This window comes from Petromyzon marinus, chromosome 56, assembly GCF_048934315.1.
Source record: "Petromyzon marinus isolate PM22_M1 ecotype Great Lakes invasive population chromosome 56, UKy_Petmar_22M1.pri1.0, whole genome shotgun sequence".
In the NCBI taxonomy this organism is placed as follows: domain Eukaryota; kingdom Metazoa; phylum Chordata; class Hyperoartia; order Petromyzontiformes; family Petromyzontidae; genus Petromyzon; species Petromyzon marinus.
The window spans coordinates 3531384-3557464 of NC_133722.1; the positions used below are offsets into that span (position 1 = coordinate 3531384).

General features: G+C 47.8%; 1 protein-coding gene across 1 annotated transcript in view; it reads right to left on the reverse strand.

Annotated features, from left to right (window-relative positions):
* The window catches only part of LOC116954690 (macrophage mannose receptor 1-like), a 90069-nt gene that overhangs the window by 62120 nt on the left and 1868 nt on the right, over window positions 1-26081 (reverse strand). Inside the window, exons 3-5 of the mRNA XM_076052418.1 lie at window positions 22096-22211; window positions 21312-21460; window positions 6796-7073 (exon numbers count right to left, since the gene is read on the reverse strand). Coding sequence (XP_075908533.1) covers window positions 6796-7073; window positions 21312-21460; window positions 22096-22211 — 543 coding nt within the window. The remainder of the gene's footprint in view (window positions 1-6795; window positions 7074-21311; window positions 21461-22095; window positions 22212-26081) is intronic.

Below are 26081 nucleotides of genomic sequence, written 5' to 3' on the forward strand. Positions count from 1 at the left end.
TGACATTGATGACGATGTTAATGAAGATGACATTGACGACGATGTTAATGAAGATGACATTGATGACGACGATGTTAATGAAGATGACATTGACGACGATGTTAATGAAGACGACATTGATGACGATGTTAATGAAGATGACATTGACGACGATGTTAATGAAGATGACATTGACGACGACGATGTTAATGATGATGACATTGACGACGACGATGTTAATGAAGATGACATTGATGACGATGTTAATGAAGATGACATTGACGACGATGTTAATGAAGATGACAATGATGACGACGATGTTAATGAAGATGACATTGACGACGATGTTAATGAAGACGACATTGATGACGATGTTAATGAAGATGACATTGACGACGATGTTAATGAAGATGACATTGATGACGACGATGTTAATGAAGACGACATTGACGACGATGTTAATGAAGATGACATTGATGACGATGTTAATGAAGATGACATTGACGACGACGATGTTAATGAAGATGACTTTGACGACGACGATGTTAATGAAGATGAGATTGACGACGATGTTAATGAAGATGACATTGACAACAATGTTAATGAAGATGACATTGACGACGATGTTAATGAAGATGACATTGACGACGACGATGTTAATGAAGATGATATTGACGACGACGATGTTAATGAAGATGACATTGACGACGATGTTAATTACGATGACATTGACGACGACGATGTTAATGAAGATGACATTGACGACGACGATGTTAATGAAGATGACTTTGACGACGACGATGTTAATGAAGATGACATTGACGACGATGTTAATGAAGATGACATTGACAACAATGTTAATGAAGATGACATTGACGACGATGTTAATGATGATGACATTGACGACGACGATGTTAATGAAGATGATATTGACGACGACGATGTTAATGAAGATGACATTGACGACGATGTTAATTACGATGACATTGATGACGATGTTAATGAAGATGACATTGACGACGACGATGTTAATGAAGATGACTTTGACGACGACGATGTTAATGAAGATGACATTGACGACGATGTTAATGAAGATGACATTGACAACAATGTTAATGAAGATGACATTGACGACGATGATGTTAATGATGATGACATTGACGACGACGATGTTAATGAAGATGACATTGACGACGATGTTAATTACGATGACATTGATGACGATGTTAATGAAGATGACATTGACGACGACGATGTTAATGAAGATGACTTTGACGACGATGTTAATTACGATGACATTGATGACGATGTTAATGAAGATGACATTGACGACGACGATGTTAATGAAGATGACTTTGACGACGACGATGTTAATGAAGATGAGATTGACGACGATGTTAATGAAGATGACATTGACGACGATGTTAATGATGATGACATTGACGACGACGATGTTAATGAAGATGACATTGACGACGACGATGTTAATGAAGATGACATTGACGACGATGTTAATTACGATGACATTGATGACGATGTTAATGAAGATGACATTGACGACGACGATGTTAATGAAGATGACTTTGACGACGACGATGTTAATGAAGATGAGATTGACGACGATGTTAATGAAGATGACATTGACAACAATGTTAATGAAGAAGACATTGACGACGATGTTAATGAAGATGACATTGACGACGACGATGTTAATGATGATGACATTGACGACGACGATGTTAATGAAGATGACATTGACGACGACGATGTTAATGAAGATGACATTGACGACGACGATGTTAATGAAGATGACATTGACGACGATGTTAATGAAGATGACTTTGACGACGACGATGTTAATGAAGATGACATTGACGACAATGTTAATGAAGATGACATTGACGACGACGATGTTAATTACGATGACATTGACGACGACGATGTTAATGATGATGACATTGACGACGACGATGTTAATGAAGATGACATTGACGACGACGATGTTAATGAAGATGACATTGACGACGATGTTAATGAAGATGACTTTGACGACGACGATGTTAATGAAGATGACATTGACGACAATGTTAATGAAGATGACATTGACGACGACGATGTTAATGATGATGACATTGACGACGACAATGTTAATGAAGATGACATTGACGACGACGATGTTAATGACGATGACATTGACGACGACGATGTTAATGAAGATGAGATTGACGACGATGTTAATGAAGATGACATTCACAACAATGTTAATGAAGATGACATTGACGACGACGATGTTAATGATGATGACATTGACGACGACGATGTTAATGAAGATGACATTGACGACGACGATGTTAATGAAGATGACATTGACGACGATGTTAATTACGATGACATTGATGACGATGTTAATGAAGATGACATTGACGACGACGATGTTAATGAAGATGACTTTGACGACGACGATGTTAATGAAGATGAGATTGACGACGATGTTAATGAAGATGACATTGACGACAATGTTAATGAAGATGACATTGACGTCGACGATGTTAATGATGATGACATTGACGACGACGATGTTAATGAAGATGACATTGACGACGACGATGTTAATGAAGATGACATTGACGACGATGTTAATTACGATGACATTGACGACGACGATGTTAATGATGATGACATTGACGACGACGATGTTAATGAAGATGACTTTGACGACGACGATGTTAATGAAGATGAGATTGACGACGATGTTAATGAAGATGACATTGACGACAATGTTAATGAAGATGACATTGACGACGATGTTAATGAAGATGACATTGACGACGATGTTAATGAAGATGACATTGACGACGACGATGTTAATGATGATGACATTGACGACGACGATGTTAATGAAGATGACATTGACGACGACGATGTTAATGAAGATGACATTGACGACGACGATGTTAATGAAGATGACATTGACGACGACGATGTTAATGAAGATGACATTGACGACGACGATGTTAATTACGATGACATTGATGACGATGTTAATGAAGATGACTTTGACGACGACGATGTTAATGAAGATGAGATTGACGACGATGTTAATGAAGATGACATTGACGACAATGTTAATGAAGATGACATTGACGACGATGTTAATGAAGATGACATTGACGACGACGATGTTAATGATGATGACATTGACGACGACGATGTTAATGAAGATGACATTGACGACGATGTTAATGATGATGACATTGACGACGACGATGTTAATGAAGATGAGATTGACGATGATGTTAATGAAGATGACATTGACGACGACGATGTTAATGATGATGACATTGACGACGATGTTAATGAAGATGACATTGACGACGACGATGTTAATGAAGATGACATTTACGACGATGTTAATGAAGATGACATTGACGACGACGATGTTAATGAAGATGACATTGACGACGACGATGTTAATGAAGATGACATTGACGACGACGATGTTAATGAAGATGACATTGATGACGATGTTAATGAAGATGACATTGACGACGTTGTTAATGAAGATGACATTGACGACGACGATGTTAATTACGATGACATTGACGACGACGTTAATGACGATGACATTGACGACAATGTTAATGAAGATGACATTGACGACGATGTTAATGAAGATGACATTGACGACGACGATGTTAATGATGATGACATTGACGACGACGATGTTAATGAAGATGACATTGACGACGATGTTAATGAAGATGACATTGACGACGACGATGTTAATGATGATGACATTGACGACGACGATGTTAATGAAGATGACATTGACGACGATGTTAATGAAGATGACATTGACGACGATGTTAATGAAGATGACATTGACGACGACGATGTTAATGAAGATGACATTGATGACGATGTTAATGAAGATGACATTGACGACGACGATGTTAATGAAGATGACATTGACGACGATGTTAATGAAGATGACATTGACGACGATGTTAATTACGATGACATTGATGACGACGATGTTAATGAAGATGACATTGACGACGACGATGTTAATGAAGATGACATTGATGACGATGTTAATGAAGATGACATTGACGACGACGATGTTAATGAAGATGACATTGACGACGATGTTAATTACGATGACATTGATGATGACGATGTTAATGAAGATGACATTGACGACGACGATGTTAATGAAGATGACATTGACGATGATGTTAATGAAGATGACATTGACGACGACGATGTTAATGAAGATGACATTGATGACGATGTTAATAAAGATGACATTGACGATGATGTTAATGAAGATGACATTGACGACGACGATGTTAATGACGATGACATTGACGACGATGTTAATGAAGATGACATTGACGACGACGATGTTAATGAAGATGACATTGACGACGACGATGTTAATGAAGATGACATTGACGACGACGATGTTAATGAAGATGACATTGATGACGATGTTAATGAAGATGACATTGACGACGTTGTTAATGAAGATGACATTGACGACGACGATGTTAATGAAGATGACATTGACGACGACGATGTTAATGAAGATGACATTGATGACGATGTTAATGAAGATGACATTGACGACGACGTTGTTAATGAAGATGACATTGACGACGACGATGTTAATTACGATGACATTGACGACGACGATGTTAATGAAGATGACATTGGCGACGACGTTAATGAAGATGACATTGACGACGACGATGTTAATGAAGATGACATTGACGACGATGTTAATGAAGATGACATTGACAACGATGTTAATGACGATGACATTGACGACGATGTTAATGAAGATGACATTGACGATGATGTTAATGAAGATGACATTGACGACGACGATGTTAATGAAGATGACATTGACGACGATGTTAATGAAGATGACATTGACGACGACGATGTTAATGAAGATGACATTGATGACGACGATGTTAATGAAGATGACATTGATGACGACGATGTTAATGAAGATGACATTGATGACGACGATGTTAATGAAGATGACATTGATGACGACGATGTTAATGAAGATGACATTGACGACGACGATGTTAATGAAGATGACATTGACGACGATGTTAATGAAGATGACATTGACGACGATGTTAATGAAGATGACATTGACGACGACGAAGTTAATGAAGATGACATTGACGACGACGAAGTGAATGAAGATGACATTGACGACGACGATGTTAATGAAGATGAGATTGACAACGATGTTAATGAAGATGACATTGACGACGATGTTAATGACGATGACATTGACGACGACGATGTTAATGATGATGACATTGATGACGATGTTAATGAAGATGACATTGACGACGATGTTAATGAAGATGACATTGACGACGATGTTAATGAAGATGACATTGACGACGACGAAGTTAATGAAGATGACATTGACGACGATGTTAATGAAGATGACATTGACGACGATGTTAATGAAGATGACATTGATGACGATGTTAATGAAGATGACATTGACGACGACGAAGTGAATGAAGATGACATTGACGACGACGATGTTAATGAAGATGAGATTGACAACGATGTTAATGAAGATGACATTGACGACGATGTTAATGACGATGACATTGACGACGATGTTAATGAAGATGACATTGACGACGACGATGTTAATGAAGATGACTTTGACGACGATGTTAATGAAGATGAGATTGACAACGATGTTAATGAAGATGACATTGACGACGACGTTAATGAAGATGACATTGACGATGACGATGTTAATGACGATGACATTGACGACGACGATGTTATGAAGATGACATTGACGACGACGATGTTATGAAGATGACATTGACGACGACGATGTTAATGAAGATGACATTGATGACGATGTTAATGACGATGACATTGACGACGATGTTAATGAAGATGACATTGACGACGACGATGTTAATGAAGATGACATTGACGACGACGATGTTAATGAAGATGACTTTGACGACGATGTTAATGAAGATGACATTGACGACGATGTTAATGAAGATGACATTGACGACGACGATGTTAATGAAGATGACATTGACGACGACGATGTTAATGAAGATGACATTGACGACGACGATGTTAATGAAGATGACATTGACGACGATGTTAATGAAGATGACATTGACGACGACGATGTTATGAAAATGACATTGACGACGATGTTATGACGATGACAACGATGGCGATGTGACGACGACAAAAATCTTAAGACGGCGATGACGACCGGTCATGTTAATGAGCATTATGACGACGATGACGTGACGACGTCGTGACGACGTGACATGATAATGACGTGACGTGACGATGACGTGACGATGTGACGACGACGTGACGACGTGATGACGACGTGATGACGACGCGACGATGACGTGACGATGATGACGACGTGATGACGACGTGACGATGACGTGACGTGACGATGACGTGACGACGATGACGACGTGATGACGACGTGACGATGACGTGACGTGACGATGACGTGACGATGATGACGACGTGATGACGACGTGACGATGACGTGACGTGACGATGACGTGACGATGATGACGACGTGATGACGACGTGACGATGACGTGACGATGACGTGACGATGACGTGACGATGATGACGACGTGACGATGACGTGACGATGATGACGACGTGATGACGACGTGACGATGACGTGACGATGATGACGACGTGATGACGACGTGATGACGACGTGACGATGACGTGACGATGATGACGACGTGATGACGACGTGACGATGACGTGACGATGACGTGACGATGACGTGACGACGATGACGACGTGACGAGGCCCTGCCTGGTAGCAGTGTTCGTGGTTGCCCATCGTCGTCCACCCGACGGCGCAGGGCGGGGGGGTGGGGGTGGGGCCGGGCGAGGTGGGGGGCGGGGGGGCCGTGACCCCCTGCGGGAGGCCCCGGCACGCGACGCCCGCCCGGCCGTGCGTGCAGTTCCTGACGCTCCACAGCCCCGCGGCGGTGGAGCCGGCCAGCACCACCACGCAGCCCGCATCGCCGCCTTGCAGCAACAACAACAACAACCACAACAACATCAACAACAACCACAACAACCACTACATCAACAACGACAACAACCACTACAACATCAACAACCACCACAACAACAACAACAACCACAACAACATCAACAACCACTACAACAACTACAACAACAACATCAACAACCACTACAACAACCACTACAACATCAACAACAACCACTACAACAACATCAACAACAACCACTACATCAACAACAACCACAACATCAACAACAACCACAACAACAACAATCACCTCAACAACCACAACAACATCAACCACCACTACAACAACCACTACAACAACCACAACAACATCAACAACCACTACAACAACCACTACATCAACAACAACAACCACTACAACATCAACAACCACTACAACAACCACTACAACAACCACAACAACATCAACAACCACTACAACAACCACCACTACAACAACCACAACAACATCAACAACAACCACAACAACCACTACAACAACCACAACAACATCAACAACCACTACAACAACCACAACAACATCAACAACCACTACAACAACAACCACTACAACAACCACAACAACATCAACAACAACCACAACAACATCCACTACATCAACAACAACCACAACAACAACCACTACAACAACCACCACTACAACAACCACAACAACATCAACAACCACTACAACAACCACCACTACAACAACCACAACAACATCAACAACAACCACAACAACCACTACAACAACCACAACAACATCAACAACCACTACAACAACCACAACAACATCAACAACCACTACAACAACAACCACTACAACAACCACAACAACATCAACAACAACCACAACAACATCCACTACATCAACAACAACCACAACAACAACCACTACAACAACCACCACTACAACAACCACAACAACATCAACAACCACTACAACAACCACCACTACAACAACCACAACCATCGTCAACACAGCACCGTGGTGGTGGTGCCGGCCACCACCACCACACAGCCCGCATCGCCGCCTTGCAGCAACAACAACAACAACCACAATAACCGCATCAACCACAACAACTACAACAACTACAACAACCGCATCAACCACAACAACAACAACCACTACATCAACAACCACCACTACAACAACCACAACATCCACAATATCAGCAACAACCACAACAACCACAACAACTGCAGCAACCACAACAACCACAACAACCGCATCAACCACAACAACCACAATAACCGCATCAACCACAACAACCATAATAACCACAACAACCACAACAACTACAACAACCGCATCAACCGCATCAACCACAATCACAAAGATCCATGACCACCATAGTCACAACCACTGTATGAGTTGACAGGTGAGTACGAGTGTGAGGCAGTCTACACAGGTGAGTACGAGTGTGAGTCAGTCTACACACGTGAGTACGAGCGTGAGTCAGTCTACACAGGTGAGTACAAGTGTGAGTCAGTCTTCACAGGTGAGTATGAGTGTGAGTCAGTCTTCACAGGTGAGTACGAGTGTGAGTCAGTCTTCACAGGTGAGTACGAGTGTGAGTCAGTCTTCACAGGTGAGTACGAGTGTGAGTCCATCTTCACAGGCGAGTACGAGCGTGAGTCATTCTTAACAGGTGAGCACGAGTGTGAGTCAGTCTTCACAGGTGAGTACGAGCTTGAGTCAGTCTTCACAGGTGAGTACGAGGGTGAGTCAGTCTTCACAGGTGAGTACGAGTGTGAGTCATTCTTAACAGGTGAGCACGAGTGTGAGACAGTCTACACAGGTGAGTACGAGGGTGAGTCAGTCTTCACAGGTGAGTACGAGCGTGAGTCAGTCTTCACAGGTGAGTACGAGGGTGAGTCAGTTTTCACAGGTGAGTACGAGCGTGAGTCAGTCTTCACAGGTGAGTACGAGGGTGAGTCAGTCTTCACAGGTGAGTACGAGTGTGAGACAGTCTTCACAGGTGAGTACGAGTGTGAGTCAGTCTTCACAGGTGAGCACAAGTGTGAGTTAGTCTTCACAGGTGAGTACGAGTGTGAGTCAGTCTACACAGGTGAGTACGAGCGTGAGACAGTCTACACAGGTGAGTACGAGTGTGAGTCAGTCTTCACAGGTGAGTACGAGCGTGAGTCAGTCTACACAGGTGAGTACGAGTGTGAGTCAGTCTTCACAGGCGAGTGCGAGCGTGAGTCAGTCTTAACAGGTGAGTACGAGTGTGAGTCAGTTTTCACAGGTAAGTACGAGTGTGAGTCAGTCTTTACAGGCGAGTATGAGCGTGAGTCATTCTTAACAGGTGAGTACGAGTGTGAGTCAGTCTTCACAGGTGAGTACGAGCTTGAGTCAGTCTTCACAGGTGAGTACGAGGGTGAGTCAGTCTTCACAGGTGAGTACGAGGGTGAGTCAGTCTACACAGGTGAGTACGAGTGTGAGTCAGTTTTACCAGGTGAGTACGAGTGTGAGTCAGTCTTCACAGGTGAGTACGAGGGTGAGTCAGTCTTCACAGGTGAGTACGAGGGTGAGTCAGTCTTCACAGGTGAGTACGAGCGTGAGTCAGTCTTCACAGGTGAGTACGAGTGTGAGACAGTCTTCACAGGTGAGTACGAGCGTGAGTCAGTCTTCACAGGTGAGTACGAGCGTGAGTCAGTCTTTACAGGCGAGTACGAGCGTGAGTCAGTCTTCACAGGTGAGTACGAGCTTGAGTCAGTCTTCACAGGTGAGTACGAGGGTGAGTCAATTTTCACAGGTGAGTACGAGGGTGAGTCAGTCTTCACAGGTGAGTACGAGCGTGAGTCAGTCTTCACAGGTGAGTACGAGGGTGAGTCAGTTTTCACAGGTGAGTACGAGCGTGAGTCAGTCTTTACAGGTGAGTACGAGGGTGAGTCAGTCTTCACAGGTGAGTACGAGTGTGAGTCAGTCTTCACAAGTGAGTACGAGCGTGAGACAGTCTTCACAGGTGAGTACGAGTGTGAGACAGTCTTCACAGGTGAGTACGAGTGTGAGTCAATCTACAGAGGTGAGTAAGAGCGTTGGACAGTCTACACAGGTGAGTACGAGTGTGAGTCAGTCTTCACAGGTGAGTACGAGCGTGAGTCAGTCTTCACAGGTGAGTACGAGTGTGAGTCAGTCTTCACAGGTGAGTACGAGTGTGAGTCAGTCTTCACAGGTGAGTACGAGTGTGAGTCAGTCTTCACAGGTGAGTACGAGTGTGAGTCAGTCTTCACAGGTGAGTACGAGTGTGAGTCAGTCTTCACAGGTGAGTACGAGCGTGAGTCAGTCTACGCAGGTGAGTACGAGTGTGAGTCAGTCTTCACAGGTGAGTACGAGGGTGAGTCAGTCTACACAGGTGAGTACGAGTGTGAGTCAGTCTTCACAGGCGAGTGCGAGCGTGAGTCAGTCTTAACAGGTGAGTACGAGTGTGAGTTAGTCTTACCAGGTGAGTAGGAGCGTGAGTCAGTCTTCACAGGTGAGTACGAGTGTGAGTCAGTCTTCACAGGTGAGTACGAATGTGAGTCAGTCTTCATAGGTGAGTACGAGTGTGAGACAGTCTTAACAGGTGAGTACGAGTGTGAGTTAGTCTTACCAGGTGAGTAGGAGCGTGAGTCAGTCTTCACAGGTGAGTACGAGTGTGAGACAGTCTTCACAGGTGAGTACGAGTGTGAGTCAGTCTTCACAGGTGAGTACGAATGTGAGTCAGTCTTCATAGGTGAGTACGAGTGTGAGGCAGTCTACACAGGTGAGTACGAGTGTGAGTCAGTCTACACACGTGAGTACGAGCGTGAGTCAGTCTACACAGGTGAGTACAAGTGTGAGTCAGTCTTCACAGGTGAGTACGAGTGTGAGTCAGTCTTCACAGGTGAGTACGAGTGTGAGTCATTCTTAACAGGTGAGCACGAGTGTGAGTCAGTCTTCACAGGTGAGTACGAGCTTGAGTCAGTCTTCACAGGTGAGTACGAGTGTGAGTCAGTCTTCACAGGTGAGTACGAGTGTGAGTCATTCTTAACAGGTGAGCACGAGTGTGAGACAGTCTACACAGGTGAGTACGAGGGTGAGTCAGTCTTCACAGGTGAGTACGAGCGTGAGTCAGTCTTCACAGGTGAGTACGAGGGTGAGTCAGTTTTCACAGGTGAGTACGAGCGTGAGTCAGTCTTCACAGGTGAGTACGAGGGTGAGTCAGTCTTCACAGGTGAGTACGAGTGTGAGACAGTCTTCACAGGTGAGTACGAGTGTGAGTCAGTCTTCACAGGTGAGTACGAGTGTGAGTCAGTCTACACAGGTGAGTACGAGCGTGAGACAGTCTACACAGGTGAGTACGAGTGTGAGTCAGTCTTCACAGGTGAGTACGAGCGTGAGTCAGTCTACGCAGGTGAGTACGAGTGTGAGTCAGTCTACACAGGTGAGTACGAGCATGAGTCAGTCTACACAGGTGAGTACGAGTGTGAGTCAGTCTTCACAGGCGAGTGCGAGCGTGAGTCAGTCTTAACAGGTGAGTACGAGTGTGAGTCAGTTTTCACAGGTAAGTACGAGTGTGAGTCAGTCTTTACAGGCGAGTACGAGCGTGAGTCATTCTTAACAGGTGAGTACGAGTGTGAGTCAGTCTTCACAGGTGAGTACGAGCTTGAGTCAGTCTTCACAGGTGAGTACGAGGGTGAGTTAGTCTTCACAGGTGAGTACGAGGGTGAGGCAGTCTTCACAGGTGAGTACGAGTGTGAGTCAGTTTTCACAGGTAAGTACGAGCTTGAGTCAGTCTACACAGGTGAGTACGAGCGTGAGACAGTCTACACAGGTGAGTACGAGTGTGAGTCAGTCTTCACAGGTGAGTACGAGCGTGAGTCAGTCTACGCAGGTGAGTACGAGTGTGAGTCAGTCTACACAGGTGAGTACGAGCATGAGTCAGTCTACACAGGTGAGTACGAGTGTGAGTCAGTCTTCACAGGCGAGTGCGAGCGTGAGTCAGTCTTAACAGGTGAGTACGAGTGTGAGTCAGTTTTCACAGGTAAGTACGAGTGTGAGTCAGTCTTTACAGGCGAGTACGAGCGTGAGTCATTCTTAACAGGTGAGTACGAGTGTGAGTCAGTCTTCACAGGTGAGTACGAGCTTGAGTCAGTCTTCACAGGTGAGTACGAGGGTGAGTTAGTCTTCACAGGTGAGTACGAGGGTGAGGCAGTCTTCACAGGTGAGTACGAGTGTGAGTCAGTTTTCACAGGTAAGTACGAGCTTGAGTCAGTCTTCACAGGTGAGTACGAGGGTGAGTCAGTCTTCACAGGTGAGTACGAGGGTGAGTCAGTCTACACAGGTGAGTACGAGTGTGAGTCAGTTTTACCAGGTGAGTACGAGTGTGAGTCAGTCTTCACAGGTGAGTACGAGGGTGAGTCAGTCTTCACAGGTGAGTACGAGGGTGAGTCAGTCTTCACAGGTGAGTACGAGCGTGAGTCAGTCTTCACAGGTGAGTACGAGTGTGAGACAGTCTTCACAGGTGAGTACGAGCGTGAGTCAGTCTTCATAGGTGAGTACGAGTGTGAGTCAGTCTTTACAGGTGAGTACGAGCGTGAGTCAGTCTTTACAGGCGAGTACGAGCGTGAGTCAGTCTTCACAGGTGAGTACGAGGTTGTCAGTCTTCACAGGTGAGTACGAGGGTGAGTCAGTTTTCACAGGTGAGTACGAGTGTGAGTCATTCTTAACAGGTGAGCACGAGTGTGAGTCAGTCTTCACAGGTGAGTACGAGGGTGAGTCAGTCTTCACAGGTGAGTACGAGTGTGAGACAGTCTTCACAGGTGAGTACGAGTGAGTCAGTCTTCACAGGTGAGCACAAGTGTGAGTTAGTCTTCACAGGTGAGTACGAGTGTGAGTCAGTCTTCACAGGTGAGTACGAGTGTGAGTCAGTCTTCACAAGTGAGTACGAGCGTGAGACAGTCTTCACAGGTGAGTACGAGTGTGAGACAGTCTTCACAGGTGAGTACGAATGTGAGTCAGTCTTCACAGGTGAGTACGAGTGTGAGTCAATCTACAGAGGTGAGTAAGAGCGTTGGACAGTCTACACAGGTGAGTACGAGTGTGAGTCAGTCTTCACAGGTGAGTACGAGCGTGAGTCAGTCTTCACAGGTGAGTACGAGTGTGAGTCAGTCTTCACAGGTGAGTACGAGTGTGAGTCAGTCTTCACAGGTGAGTACGAGTGTGAGTCAGTCTTCACAGGTGAGTACGAGTGTGAGTCAGTCTTCACAGGTGAGTACGAGTGTGAGTCAGTCTTCACAGGTGAGTACGAGCGTGAGTCAGTCTACGCAGGTGAGTACGAGTGTGAGTCAGTCTTCACAGGTGAGTACGAGGGTGAGTCAGTCTACACAGGTGAGTACGAGTGTGAGTCAGTCTTCACAGGCGAGTGCGAGCGTGAGTCAGTCTTAACAGGTGAGTACGAGTGTGAGTTAGTCTTACCAGGTGAGTAGGAGCGTGAGTCAGTCTTCACAGGTGAGTACGAGTGTGAGACAGTCTTCACAGGTGAGTACGAGTGTGAGTCAGTCTTCACAGGTGAGTACGAATGTGAGTCAGTCTTCATAGGTGAGTACGAGTGTGAGACAGTCTTCACAGGTGAGTACGAGTGTGAGTCAGTTTTCACAGGTAAGTACGAGTGTGAGTCAGTCTTTACAGGCGAGTACGAGCTTGAGTCCGTCTTCACAGGTGAGTACGAGTGTGAGTCATTCTTAACAGGTGAGCACGAGTGTGAGTCAGTCTTCACAGGTGAGTACGAGCTTGAGTCCGTCTTCACAGGTGAGTACGAGGGTGAGTCAGTCTTCACAGGTGAGTACGAGGGTGAGTCAGTCTTCACAGGTGAGTACGAGGGTGAGTCAGTTTTCACAGGTGAGTACGAGTGTGAGACAGTCTTCACAGGTGAGTACGAGTGTGAGTCAGTCTTAACAGGAGAGTACGAGTGTGAGTCAGTCTTCACAGGTGAGTACGAGGGTGAGTCAGTCTTCACAGGTGAGTACGAGCGTGAGTCAGTCTTCACAGGTGAGTACGAGGGTGAGTCAGTTTTCACAGGTGAGTACGAGCGTGAGTCAGTCTTCACAGGTGAGTACGAGCGTGAGACAGTCTACACAGGTGAGTACGAGTGTGAGTCAGTCTTCACAGGTGAGTACGAGGGTGAGTCAGTCTACACAGGTGAGTACGAGTGTGAGTTAGTCTTACCAGGTGAGTAGGAGCGTGAGTCAGTCTTCACAGGTGAGTACGAGTGTGAGAGAATCTTCACAGGTGAGTACGAGTGTGAGTCAGTTTTCACAGGTAAGTACGAGTGTGAGTCAGTCTTTACAGGCGAGTACGAGCGTGAGTCATTCTTAACAGGTGAGTACGAGTGTGAGTCAGTCTTCACAGGTGAGTACGAGCTTGAGTCAGTCTTCACAGGTGAGTACGAGGGTGAGTCAGTCTTCACAGGTGAGTACGAGGGTGAGTCAATCTACACAGGTGAGTACGAGTGTGAGACAGTCTTCACAGGTGAGTACGAGTGTGAGTCAGTCTTCACAGGTGAGTACGAGTGTGAGTCAGTCTTCACAAGTGAGTACAAGCGTGAGACAGTCTTCACAGGTGAGTACGAGTGTGAGACAGTCTTCACAGGTGAGTACGAATGTGAGTCAGTCTTCACAGGTGAGTACGAGTGTGAGTCAATCTACAGAGGTGAGTAAGAGCGTTGGACAGTCTACACAGGTGAGTACGAGCGTGAGTCAGTCTTCACAGGTGAGTACGAGCGTGAGTCAGTCTTCACAGGTGAGTACGAGTGTGAGTCAGTCTTCACAGGTGAGTACGAGTGTGAGTCAGTCTTCACAGGTGAGTACGAGTGTGAGTCAGTCTTCACAGGTGAGTACGAGTGTGAGTCAGTCTTCACAGGTGAGTACGAGTGTGAGTCAGTCTTCACAGGTGAGTACGAGCGTGAGTCAGTCTACGCAGGTGAGTACGAGTGTGAGTCAGTCTTCACAGGTGAGTACGAGGGTGAGTCAGTCTACACAGGTGAGTACGAGTGTGAGTCAGTCTTCACAGGCGAGTGCGAGCGTGAGTCAGTCTTAACAGGTGAGTACGAGTGTGAGTTAGTCTTACCAGGTGAGTAGGAGCGTGAGTCAGTCTTCACAGGTGAGTACGAGTGTGAGTCAGTCTTCACAGGTGAGTACGAGTGTGAGTCAGTCTTCACAGGTGAGTACGAATGTGAGTCAGTCTTCATAGGTGAGTACGAGTGTGAGACAGTCTTAACAGGTGAGTACGAGTGTGAGTTAGTCTTACCAGGTGAGTAGGAGCGTGAGTCAGTCTTCACAGGTGAGTACGAGTGTGAGACAGTCTTCACAGGTGAGTACGAGTGTGAGTCAGTCTTCACAGGTGAGTACGAATGTGAGTCAGTCTTCATAGGTGAGTACGAGTGTGAGGCAGTCTACACAGGTGAGTACGAGTGTGAGTCAGTCTACACACGTGAGTACGAGCGTGAGTCAGTCTACACAGGTGAGTACAAGTGTGAGTCAGTCTTCACAGGTGAGTACGAGTGTGAGTCAGTCTTCACAGGTGAGTACGAGTGTGAGTCAGTCTTCACAGGTGAGTACGAGTGTGAGTCAGTCTTCACAGGTGAGTACGAGTGTGAGTCCATCTTCACAGGCGAGTACGAGCGTGAGTCATTCTTAACAGGTGAGCACGAGTGTGAGTCAGTCTTCACAGGTGAGTACGAGCTTGAGTCAGTCTTCACAGGTGAGTACGAGGGTGAGTCAGTCTTCACAGGTGAGTACGAGTGTGAGTCATTCTTAACAGGTGAGCACGAGTGTGAGACAGTCTACACAGGTGAGTACGAGGGTGAGTCAGTCTTCACAGGTGAGTACGAGCGTGAGTCAGTCTTCACAGGTGAGTACGAGGGTGAGTCAGTTTTCACAGGTGAGTACGAGCGTGAGTCAGTCTTCACAGGTGAGTACGAGGGTGAGTCAGTCTTCACAGGTGAGTACGAGTGTGAGACAGTCTTCACAGGTGAGTACGAGTGTGAGTCAGTCTTCACAGGTGAGTACGAGTGTGAGTCAGTCTACACAGGTGAGTACGAGCGTGAGACAGTCTACACAGGTGAGTACGAGTGTGAGTCAGTCTTCACAGGTGAGTACGAGCGTGAGTCAGTCTACGCAGGTGAGTACGAGTGTGAGTCAGTCTACACAGGTGAGTACGAGCGTGAGTCAGTCTACACAGGTGAGTACGAGTGTGAGTCAGTCTTCACAGGCGAGTGCGAGCGTGAGTCAGTCTTAACAGGTGAGTACGAGTGTGAGTCAGTCTTCACAGGTAAGTACGAGTGTGAGTCAGTCTTTACAGGCGAGTACGAGCGTGAGTCATTCTTAACAGGTGAGTACGAGTGTGAGTCAGTCTTCACAGGTGAGTACGAGCTTGAGTCAGTCTTCACAGGTGAGTACGAGGGTGAGTTAGTCTTCACAGGTGAGTACGAGGGTGAGGCAGTCTTCACAGGTGAGTACGAGTGTGAGTCAGTTTTCACAGGTAAGTACGAGCTTGAGTCAGTCTTCACAGGTGAGTACGAGGGTGAGTCAGTCTTCACAGGTGAGTACGAGGGTGAGTCAGTCTTCACAGGTGAGTACGAGCGTGAGTCAGTCTTCACAGGTGAGTACGAGTGTGAGACAGTCTTCACAGGTGAGTACGAGCGTGAGTCAGTCTTCATAGGTGAGTACGAGTGTGAGTCAGTCTTTACAGGTGAGTACGAGCGTGAGTCAGTCTTTACAGGCGAGTACGAGCGTGAGTCAGTCTTCACAGGTGAGTACGAGGGTGTCAGTCTTCACAGGTGAGTACGAGGGTGAGTCAGTTTTCACAGGTGAGTACGAGTGTGAGTCATTCTTAACAGGTGAGCACGAGTGTGAGTCAGTCTTCACAGGTGAGTACGAGGGTGAGTCAGTCTTCACAGGTGAGTACGAGTGTGAGACAGTCTTCACAGGTGAGTACGAGTGAGTCAGTCTTCACAGGTGAGCACAAGTGTGAGTTAGTCTTCACAGGTGAGTACGAGTGTGAGTCAGTCTTCACAGGTGAGTACGAGTGTGAGTCAGTCTTCACAAGTGAGTACGAGCGTGAGACAGTCTTCACAGGTGAGTACGAGTGTGAGACAGTCTTCACAGGTGAGTACGAATGTGAGTCAGTCTTCACAGGTGAGTACGAGTGTGAGTCAATCTACAGAGGTGAGTAAGAGCGTTGGACAGTCTACACAGGTGAGTACGAGTGTGAGTCAGTCTTCACAGGTGAGTACGAGCGTGAGTCAGTCTTCACAGGTGAGTACGAGTGTGAGTCAGTCTTCACAGGTGAGTACGAGTGTGAGTCAGTCTTCACAGGTGAGTACGAGTGTGAGTCAGTCTTCACAGGTGAGTACGAGTGTGAGTCAGTCTTCACAGGTGAGTACGAGTGTGAGTCAGTCTTCACAGGTGAGTACGAGCGTGAGTCAGTCTACGCAGGTGAGTACGAGTGTGAGTCAGTCTTCACAGGTGAGTACGAGGGTGAGTCAGTCTACACAGGTGAGTACGAGTGTGAGTCAGTCTTCACAGGCGAGTGCGAGCGTGAGTCAGTCTTAACAGGTGAGTACGAGTGTGAGTTAGTCTTACCAGGTGAGTAGGAGCGTGAGTCAGTCTTCACAGGTGAGTACGAGTGTGAGACAGTCTTCACAGGTGAGTACGAGTGTGAGTCAGTCTTCACAGGTGAGTACGAATGTGAGTCAGTCTTCATAGGTGAGTACGAGTGTGAGACAGTCTTCACAGGTGAGTACGAGTGTGAGTCAGTTTTCACAGGTAAGTACGAGTGTGAGTCAGTCTTTACAGGCGAGTACGAGCGTGAGTCATTCTTAACAGGTGAGCACGAGTGTGAGTCAGTCTTCACAGGTGAGTACGAGCTTGAGTCCGTCTTCACAGGTGAGTACGAGGGTGAGTCAGTCTTCACAGGTGAGTACGAGGGTGAGTCAGTCTTCACAGGTGAGTACGAGGGTGAGTCAGTTTTCACAGGTGAGTACGAGTGTGAGACAGTCTTCACAGGTGAGTACGAGTGTGAGTCAGTCTTAACAGGTGAGTACGAGTGTGAGTCAGTCTTCACAGGTGAGTACGAGGGTGAGTCAGTCTTCACAGGTGAGTACGAGCGTGAGTCAGTCTTCACAGGTGAGTACGAGGGTGAGTCAGTTTTCACAGGTGAGTACGAGCGTGAGTCAGTCTTCACAGGTGAGTACGAGGGTGAGTCAGTCTTCACAGGTGAGTACGAGTGTGAGGCAGTCTTCACAGGTGAGTACGAGTGTGAGTCAGTCTTCACAGGTGAGTACGAGCGTGAGTCAGTCTACGCAGGTGAGTACGAGCGTGAGTCAGTCTACGCAGGTGAGTACGAGTGTGAGTTAGTCTTCACAGGTGAGTACGAGTGTGAGAGAATCTTCACAGGTGAGTACGAGTGTGAGTCATTCTTAACAGGTGAGTACGAGTGTGAGTCAGTCTTCACAGGTGAGTACGAGCTTGAGTCAGTCTTCACAGGTGAGTACGAGGGTGAGTCAGTCTTCACAGGTGAGTACGAGGGTGAGTCAGTCTACACAGGTGAGTACGAGTGTGAGTCAGTTTTACCAGGTGAGTACGAGCGTGAGTCAGTCTTCACAGGTGAGTACGAGGGTGAGTCAGTTTTCACAGGTGAGTACGAGTGTGAGTCAGTCTTAACAGGTGAGTACGAGTGTGAGACAGTCTTCACAGGTGAGTACGAGTGTGAGTCAGTCTTCACAGGTGAGTACGAGTGTGAGTCAGTCTTCACAGGTGAGTACGAGCGTGAGTCAGTCTTCACAGGTGAGTACGAGCGTGAGTCAGTCTACACAGGTGAGAACGAGTGTGAGTCAGTCTTCACAGGTGAGTACGAGTGTGAGTCAGTCTTCACAAGTGAGTACGAGCGTGAGACAGTCTTCACAGGTGAGTACGAGTGTGAGACAGTCTTCACAGGTGAGTACGAGTGTGAGTCAGTCTTCACAGGTGAGTACGAGTGTGAGTTAGTCTACAGAGGTGAGTACGAGCGTTGGACAGTCTACAAAGGTGAGTACGAGTGTGAGTCAGTCTTCACAGGTGAGTACGAGCGTGAGTCAGTCTTCACAGGTGAGTACGAGTGTGACTCAGTCTTCACAGGTGAGTACGAGTGTGAGTCAGTCTTCACAGGTGAGTACGAGTGTGAGTCAGTCTTCACAGGTGAGTACGAGTGTGAGTCAGTCTTCACAGGTGAGCACAAGTGTGAGTTAGTCTTCACACGTGAGTACGAGTGTGAGTCAGTCTACACAGGTGAGTACGAGCGTGAGACTGTCTACACAGGTGAGTACGAGTGTGAGTCAGTCTTCACAGGTGAGTACGAGCGTGAGTCAGTCTACGCAGGTGAGTACGAGTGTGAGTCAGTCTTCACAGGTGAGTACGAGGGTGAGTCAGTCTACACAGGTGAGTACGAGTGTGAGTCAGTCTTCACAGGCGAGTGCGAGCGTGAGTCAGTCTTAACAGGTGAGTACGAGTGTGAGTTAGTCTTACCAGGTGAGTAGGAGCGTGAGTCAGTCTTCACAGGTGAGTACGAGTGTGAGACAGTCTTCACAGGTGAGTACGAGCGTGAGACAGTCTACACAGGTGAGTACGAGTGTGAGTCAGTCTTCACAGGTGAGTACGAGCGTGAGTCAGTCTACGCAGGTGAGTACGAGTGTGAGTCAGTCTTCACAGGTGAGTACGAGGGTGAGTCAGTCTACACAGGTGAGTACGAGTGTGAGTCAGTCTTCACAGGCGAGTGCGAGCGTGAGTCAGTCTTAACAGGTGAGTACGAGTGTGAGTTAGTCTTACCAGGTGAGTAGGAGCGTGAGTCAGTCTTCACAGGTGAGTACGAGTGTGAGACAGTCTTCACAGGTGAGTACGAGTGTGATTCAGTTTTCACAGGTAAGTACGAGTGTGAGTCAGTCTTTACAGGCGAGTACGAGCGTGAGTCATTCTTAACAGGTGAGCACGAGTGTGAGTCAGTCTTCACAGGTGAGTACGAGCGTGAGTCAGTCTTCACAGGTGAGTACGAGTGTGAGTCAGTCTTCACAGGTGAGTACGAGCTTGAGTCAGTCTTCACAGGTGAGTACGAGGGTGAGTCAGTCTTCACAGGTGAGTACGAGGGTGAGTCAGTCTACACAGGTGAGTACGAGTGTGAGTCAGTTTTACCAGGTGAGTACGAGCGTGAGTCAGTCTTCACAGGTGAGTACGAGGGTGAGTCAGTCTTCACAGGTGAGTACGAGTGTGAGTCAGTTTTTCACAGGTGAGTACGAGTGTGAGTCAGTCTTTACAGGCGAGTACGAGCGTGAGTCATTCATAACAGGTGAGCACGAGTGTGAGTCAGTCTTCACAGGTGAGTACGAGTGTGAGTCAGTCTTCACAGGTGAGTACGAGCTTGAGTCAGTCTTCACAGGTGAGTACGAGTGTGAGTCAGTTTTCACAGGTGAGTACGAGGGCGAGTCAGTCTTCACAGGTGAGTACGAGCGTGAGGTCAGTCTTCACAGGTGAGTACGAGGGTGAGTCAGTTTTCACAGGTGAGTACGAGTGTGAGTCAGTCTTCACAGGTGAGTACGAGCTTGAGTCAGTCTTACCAGGTGAGTACGAGCGTGAGTCATTCATAACAGGTGAGCACGAGTGTGAGTCAGTCTTCACAGGTGAGTACGAGTGTGAGTCAGTCTTCACAGGTGAGTACGAGCTTGAGTCAGTCTTCACAGGTGAGTACGAGGGTGAGTCAGTCTTCACAGGTGAGTACGAGGGTGAGTCAGTCTACACAGGTGAGTACGAGTGTGAGTCAGTCTTCACAGGTAAGTACGAGGGTGAGTCAGTCTTTACAGGCGAGTACGAGCGTGAGTCATTCATAACAGGTGAGTACGAGTGTGAGTCAGTCTTCACAGGTGAGTACGAGTGTGAGTCAGTCTTCACAGGTGAGTACGAGCTTGAGTCAGTCTTCACAGGTGAGTACGAGTGTGAGTCAGTTTTCACAGGTGAGTACGAGGGCGAGTCAGTCTTCACAGGTGAGTACGAGCGTGAGGTCAGTCTTCACAGGTGAGTACGAGGGTGAGTCAGTTTTCACAGGTGAGTACGAGTGTGAGTCAGTCTTCACAGGTGAGTATGAGGGTGAGTCAGTTTTCACAGGTGAGTACCTTCATGTACGGGGCGGGGCAACGTGTGAGTACCCTGCGTGTCACCACGTGTACGGGGCGGGGTACCTGGCTGGTTCACTCCCCAGTTTGTGTAGGTCACCGGCCTTCCGTCGAGCCACCTGAAGGTCCCCGGTTGGTCGACGTCGCTCAGGCCCAGCCAATAGGAGCCCAGGGAGCCCAGTCCGATTTGGCTGGTGATGAACGCCTGCTCAAACCTAGCGAAGGCAAAGATCCCCCGTGCAGCCTCCGCTGGTGCGTTGGGGCAAGCGCCGTAGGCGGGCATCTAACGAAGGCCGGCGAACGCTGCAACGCCCGGCCTTTGTGCCTCCCCGGCGGCGATGTTTTACGCAAAAGAAACCGGGCGACCCATTTGTAGGCCCCAGGACCGGTTCGGATAACCGTCACCGGTGTTGGTCGCGAGCGGAAAACCGAACTCGGGTCGCCGAAGTTCGTAGGGGCAGTGCGCTAACCCGCAGCGACCGCCGCTCCCCACGTACGTACGCTACGTGCGCGATGAACTTCTTTCGCACCGTACGTAGCCAACAGCGCTAGTCGCGACACGCGCAGTCGCGCGTAACGCGCGGCTGACGATGATGCGACGATGTTGCCAGCTGTGACGATGATAACAAGGGTGATGACGACGACGATGATGATGCTGACGATGATTATAATGATGACAATGATGGCGATCGTGATTACTATTATTATCATGATGATGAGGGCGATGATGATCGTGAAGATGATAATCGCGATGAGGGCGATAATGATCGCGATGATTGTAATGACGATGAAGGCGATGATGATGATCGTGATGATCGTGACGATGATGACGAGGGCGACGACGAGGCACCGGTCGTGGACGCTGGCGAGGGCCGCCCCCTGGGATGTGCAGCGAGCGACGGCGTCGGCGTGGCTCCGGGGTGCCGCTTCAAACGCAAAGCACGTGGAGAGGAAGCGCTTCCAGCCCTGCGCACAACGTCAACAACAACAACATCATCAACAACGTCAACAACATCATCAACAACAACGTCAATAACAACATCATCATCAATAACATCAACAACATCATCATCAACAACATCATCAACAACATCAACAACATCATCATAAACAACATCAACAACATCATCATCAACAACAACAACAACATCAACAACAACATCATCAACAACATCAACAACATCAACAACATCAACAACATTATCATAAACAACATCAACAACATCATCATCAACAACATCAACAACAACATCAACAACAACATCATCAACAACATCATCAACATCATCAACATCAACATCATCAACATCATCAACAACATCATCAACAACAACATCAACAACATCATCAACAACATCAACAACAACATCATCAACATTAACAACAACATCATCATCAACAACATCAACAACATCATCAACAACGTCAACAACAACAATATCATCAACAACAACAACATCATCAACAACATCATCAACAACATCATCATCATCGACAACCTCGTCGTCATCATCATCAACAACCTCATCATCATCAACAATCTCATCATCAACAACATCATCAACAACATCAATAACAACATCTATAACATCATCAACAATAGCAACAACATCAACAGCATCAACCACATGAACATTGATCGCTAGGTGATGTGACCACAGTAATTGTGGCAGGCATTTGGTGGTAGTCGTCGTGATGGTGGTTGTGGTTGGTGGTCAATGTTGACGGATGGATGTTGTCGCTGTATCAGCTGAAGTGCTGGTGATGTTGATGGTGGAGGCTGCGGATGGTCGTCGGTGCTGACGGTGGTGGTGGTGGTTGACGGTGGTGGTGGTGGTGGTGGTGCGACAAAACAACCCCCTACCTCCTCGTGGTGCCGGACGGGCAACGCTGTCATGGGCAGTGCTGTGGGGGGAGGGCCAATTCCGATTGTCCTTTCCACTCATGGCATTTGTAACCACCACAGCGGCCAAATGGGGGCTCTGGACAGGTGCGAGGGACTGCTAACCCCTCACCTTCAATTAATTACCACTAAACTACGACGACAAAATTGTAATGAATAAGCTTGTGCCGGAGGCCCCAGGGGGACAGGCATCTATGACGTCTCCTGGCCTAACCCCATTTGGCGGAGCCAGGAGACTGAATCCTTACCCTCGGGGCTCCTCGAGAAACAAAAAACCACTACGTGTGGCCACGTGGAATGTTCGAACACTCACTGCGGAGGAGAGGCTGCCACTCCTCTGTCGGGAGCTGGACCGGGACCGCCTGGATCTCTGTGGTATTCAGGAGGTCCGGTGGACCGGCTCTGGCTCCTGCCACCATGAGGGATGGACAGTCCTCTTCTCGGGGCAGGAGACTACCAAACAAAAGGGTGTGGCTCTTCTTCTGAACAAAAGAATGAAGGGGGCATGGGAGCGTGGCGGTGAGGTGTGAGAAGCTGTAAGCCCCAGGCTACTTTAGGCTTGCCTTCGATCAACGAGAGGCGAGGAGTGGAAGTCGTGGTGACTTATGCCCCCACTGAAGATGAACATCCGTGGAGGGATGCAGGCAAGGCCGAGAAGTCAGATACCTTCTATGACCTCCTGTCACAGGTGCTAGCTAAAGTGGCCCCTCGGGATAGAGTCATCTTGTTAGGTGACTTCAATGCCCGAGTTGGTCATGATGCTAGCACCTGGTCTGGAGTGATTGGAAGGCATGGGCCAGATCAGCTCAATAACAATGGCAGGAGGCTGCTAGATTTTTGTGCAGCCCATGGGGTTGTAATTATCAACACGCTGTTCCGGCATCGGCGCATCCACACAACATCATGGATGCATGCCGGGTCCAAGCAAGAACATCTGCTGGACTACGTAGTGACAAAACAGCGGATGTGGGCCCATGTCCTTGACACCAGGACCTACCGTGGAGCTGATCTGCCCACTGACCATCGACTTGTCATCTGTAAGATGCGCCTGCCATTCTTCCACTCCAATGGTGGGTGTACACCCAGGACTCCATTCAAACCCTTAGTGGCATGGTCTCAGTCTCAGCTAGCTGATGAAAGTTGCAAGGGAGAATTTAATCATCGCTTGCGGCTGGGGTTGGCATCGTCCCCCACTCCTCCTGATGTCGAGGGGAAATGGGCGAGGTTTAGGACTGTGGCTCATGCAGCTCCAATGGCTACGTTGGGTACACGGTCCAAACCTCCCCAGAAACCCTGGCTGACAGAGGAGGTGTTCAAGCTGACTGAGAAAAAGCGACAGGCTCACTCTCATCGGCTACAGCATCCCACGTCGGAAAATGAGGAGGCTTACCGCAGCCTTCGCTTGGAGGTTCGGAGAGCCATGAGGCGCTGCAAGGATGGGTGGTGGTCGCGGGTTGCTGAGGAAATGGAGTCTGCCTCAATGGCCCGCAATCACAATAGGCTCTTTAAAAAAAGTAACCTGCAGTGCCACACCTATTACCATCATTAAGGGAAAGGACGGAGATCCAATCTCCGACCCCTAGGAACAGGTTTGCAGATTTTCTGAGCATTTCTGTGAGGTCCTGGGGGAGGGGACATCCCTCAGCCTGGGACAAAGTGGGGATGACCCTGCTGAGGCTGCGGTGTCTCAAATATTGGAAAAGGAAGTCACCCCCTGTGAGTGGCTGGCTGAGGTGCCATCGGTTGAGGAAGTACTGAAGGTGATCAGGAGTCTGAGACCAGGAAAGGCAGCGGGCAGAGATGATCTCTGAAGCAAAATGTTGAGGGAGGGTGGCGTTTGTGGACAGACTGCCCTACATGACATCATAACAACAGTCTGGACCACTGGACGGGTTCCACAGGTTTGGAAGGATGCCCTGGTGGTCCTCCTCTTTAAAAAGGGGGACCGGACGGACTGTAACAACTACAGGGGCATCTCACTCCTCAGTGTGCCGGGAAAGGTCCTGGCAAGGATTATTCAACATCGCCTTGCCAGGCAACGCTGAGGAGAGGCTTGCGGAGCCCCAATGCGGTTTCAGGAAAGGGCGGTCCTGCACAGATGCCATATTTTCTGTCCGTCTGCTACAGCAGAGTTGTAGGGAATTCCAACAAGACCTGCATCTCTGCTTTATTGACTTGGTCAAGGCCTATGATACCATCAGTAGGCCTGGGATCTGGGTTGTTCTTCATACTTTCGGAGTCCCTGACCCTCTGCTCACGATCATTAAGGACCGTCATGACGGTGAGCGGGCCCGAGTAAAACTACGTAGTCGGGAGTCGGAGCCATTCCCTGCATACCTTGGGGTGCGACAGGGATGTCCTCTGGCTCCCACATGATTTAACATCTATTTCGACCACGGAGTTCGTGAAGCCTTCAATAGCTGTACCGGAGGAATTTCCATCTGGTACAGATACAATGGGAGGCTGATCGGTGCCCGGGTGCGGTCAAGGGATGGCTTCCTATTGCTCAACCATGTTATGTATGCCGATGATCTGGTAATTTCTGCTCACTCAGAGGAAGAGTTAGAGGCACTGCTGCTGAACCTGGAGCTTGCCACGAAGAGGTGGGGACTTACCATCAGCCCCACCAAAACTAAGAACCTGCCTGCGTATTTTGTACCATCGGACACTCCACCCCCACAACTCCCAATTGGTGATAGGGCAGTTGTGGAGAGAGTGGAGAGTTTCCCATACCTGGGCAGTGTGCTCATGACCGGCTCCGGTTTAACAGCAGAGGTCTCACTCCGAATCAATGGAGTGGCATTATCTTTTAATCGGTTGTGTAACGCTGTGTGGAAGCTACCTGGTCTGTCACTCCGCACGAAGCTTCAGGTCTTAAATTTCGATTTAAAGCTTTCGTGACTGCAGGGATTCATCTTCTTGGTTCTTTCGGT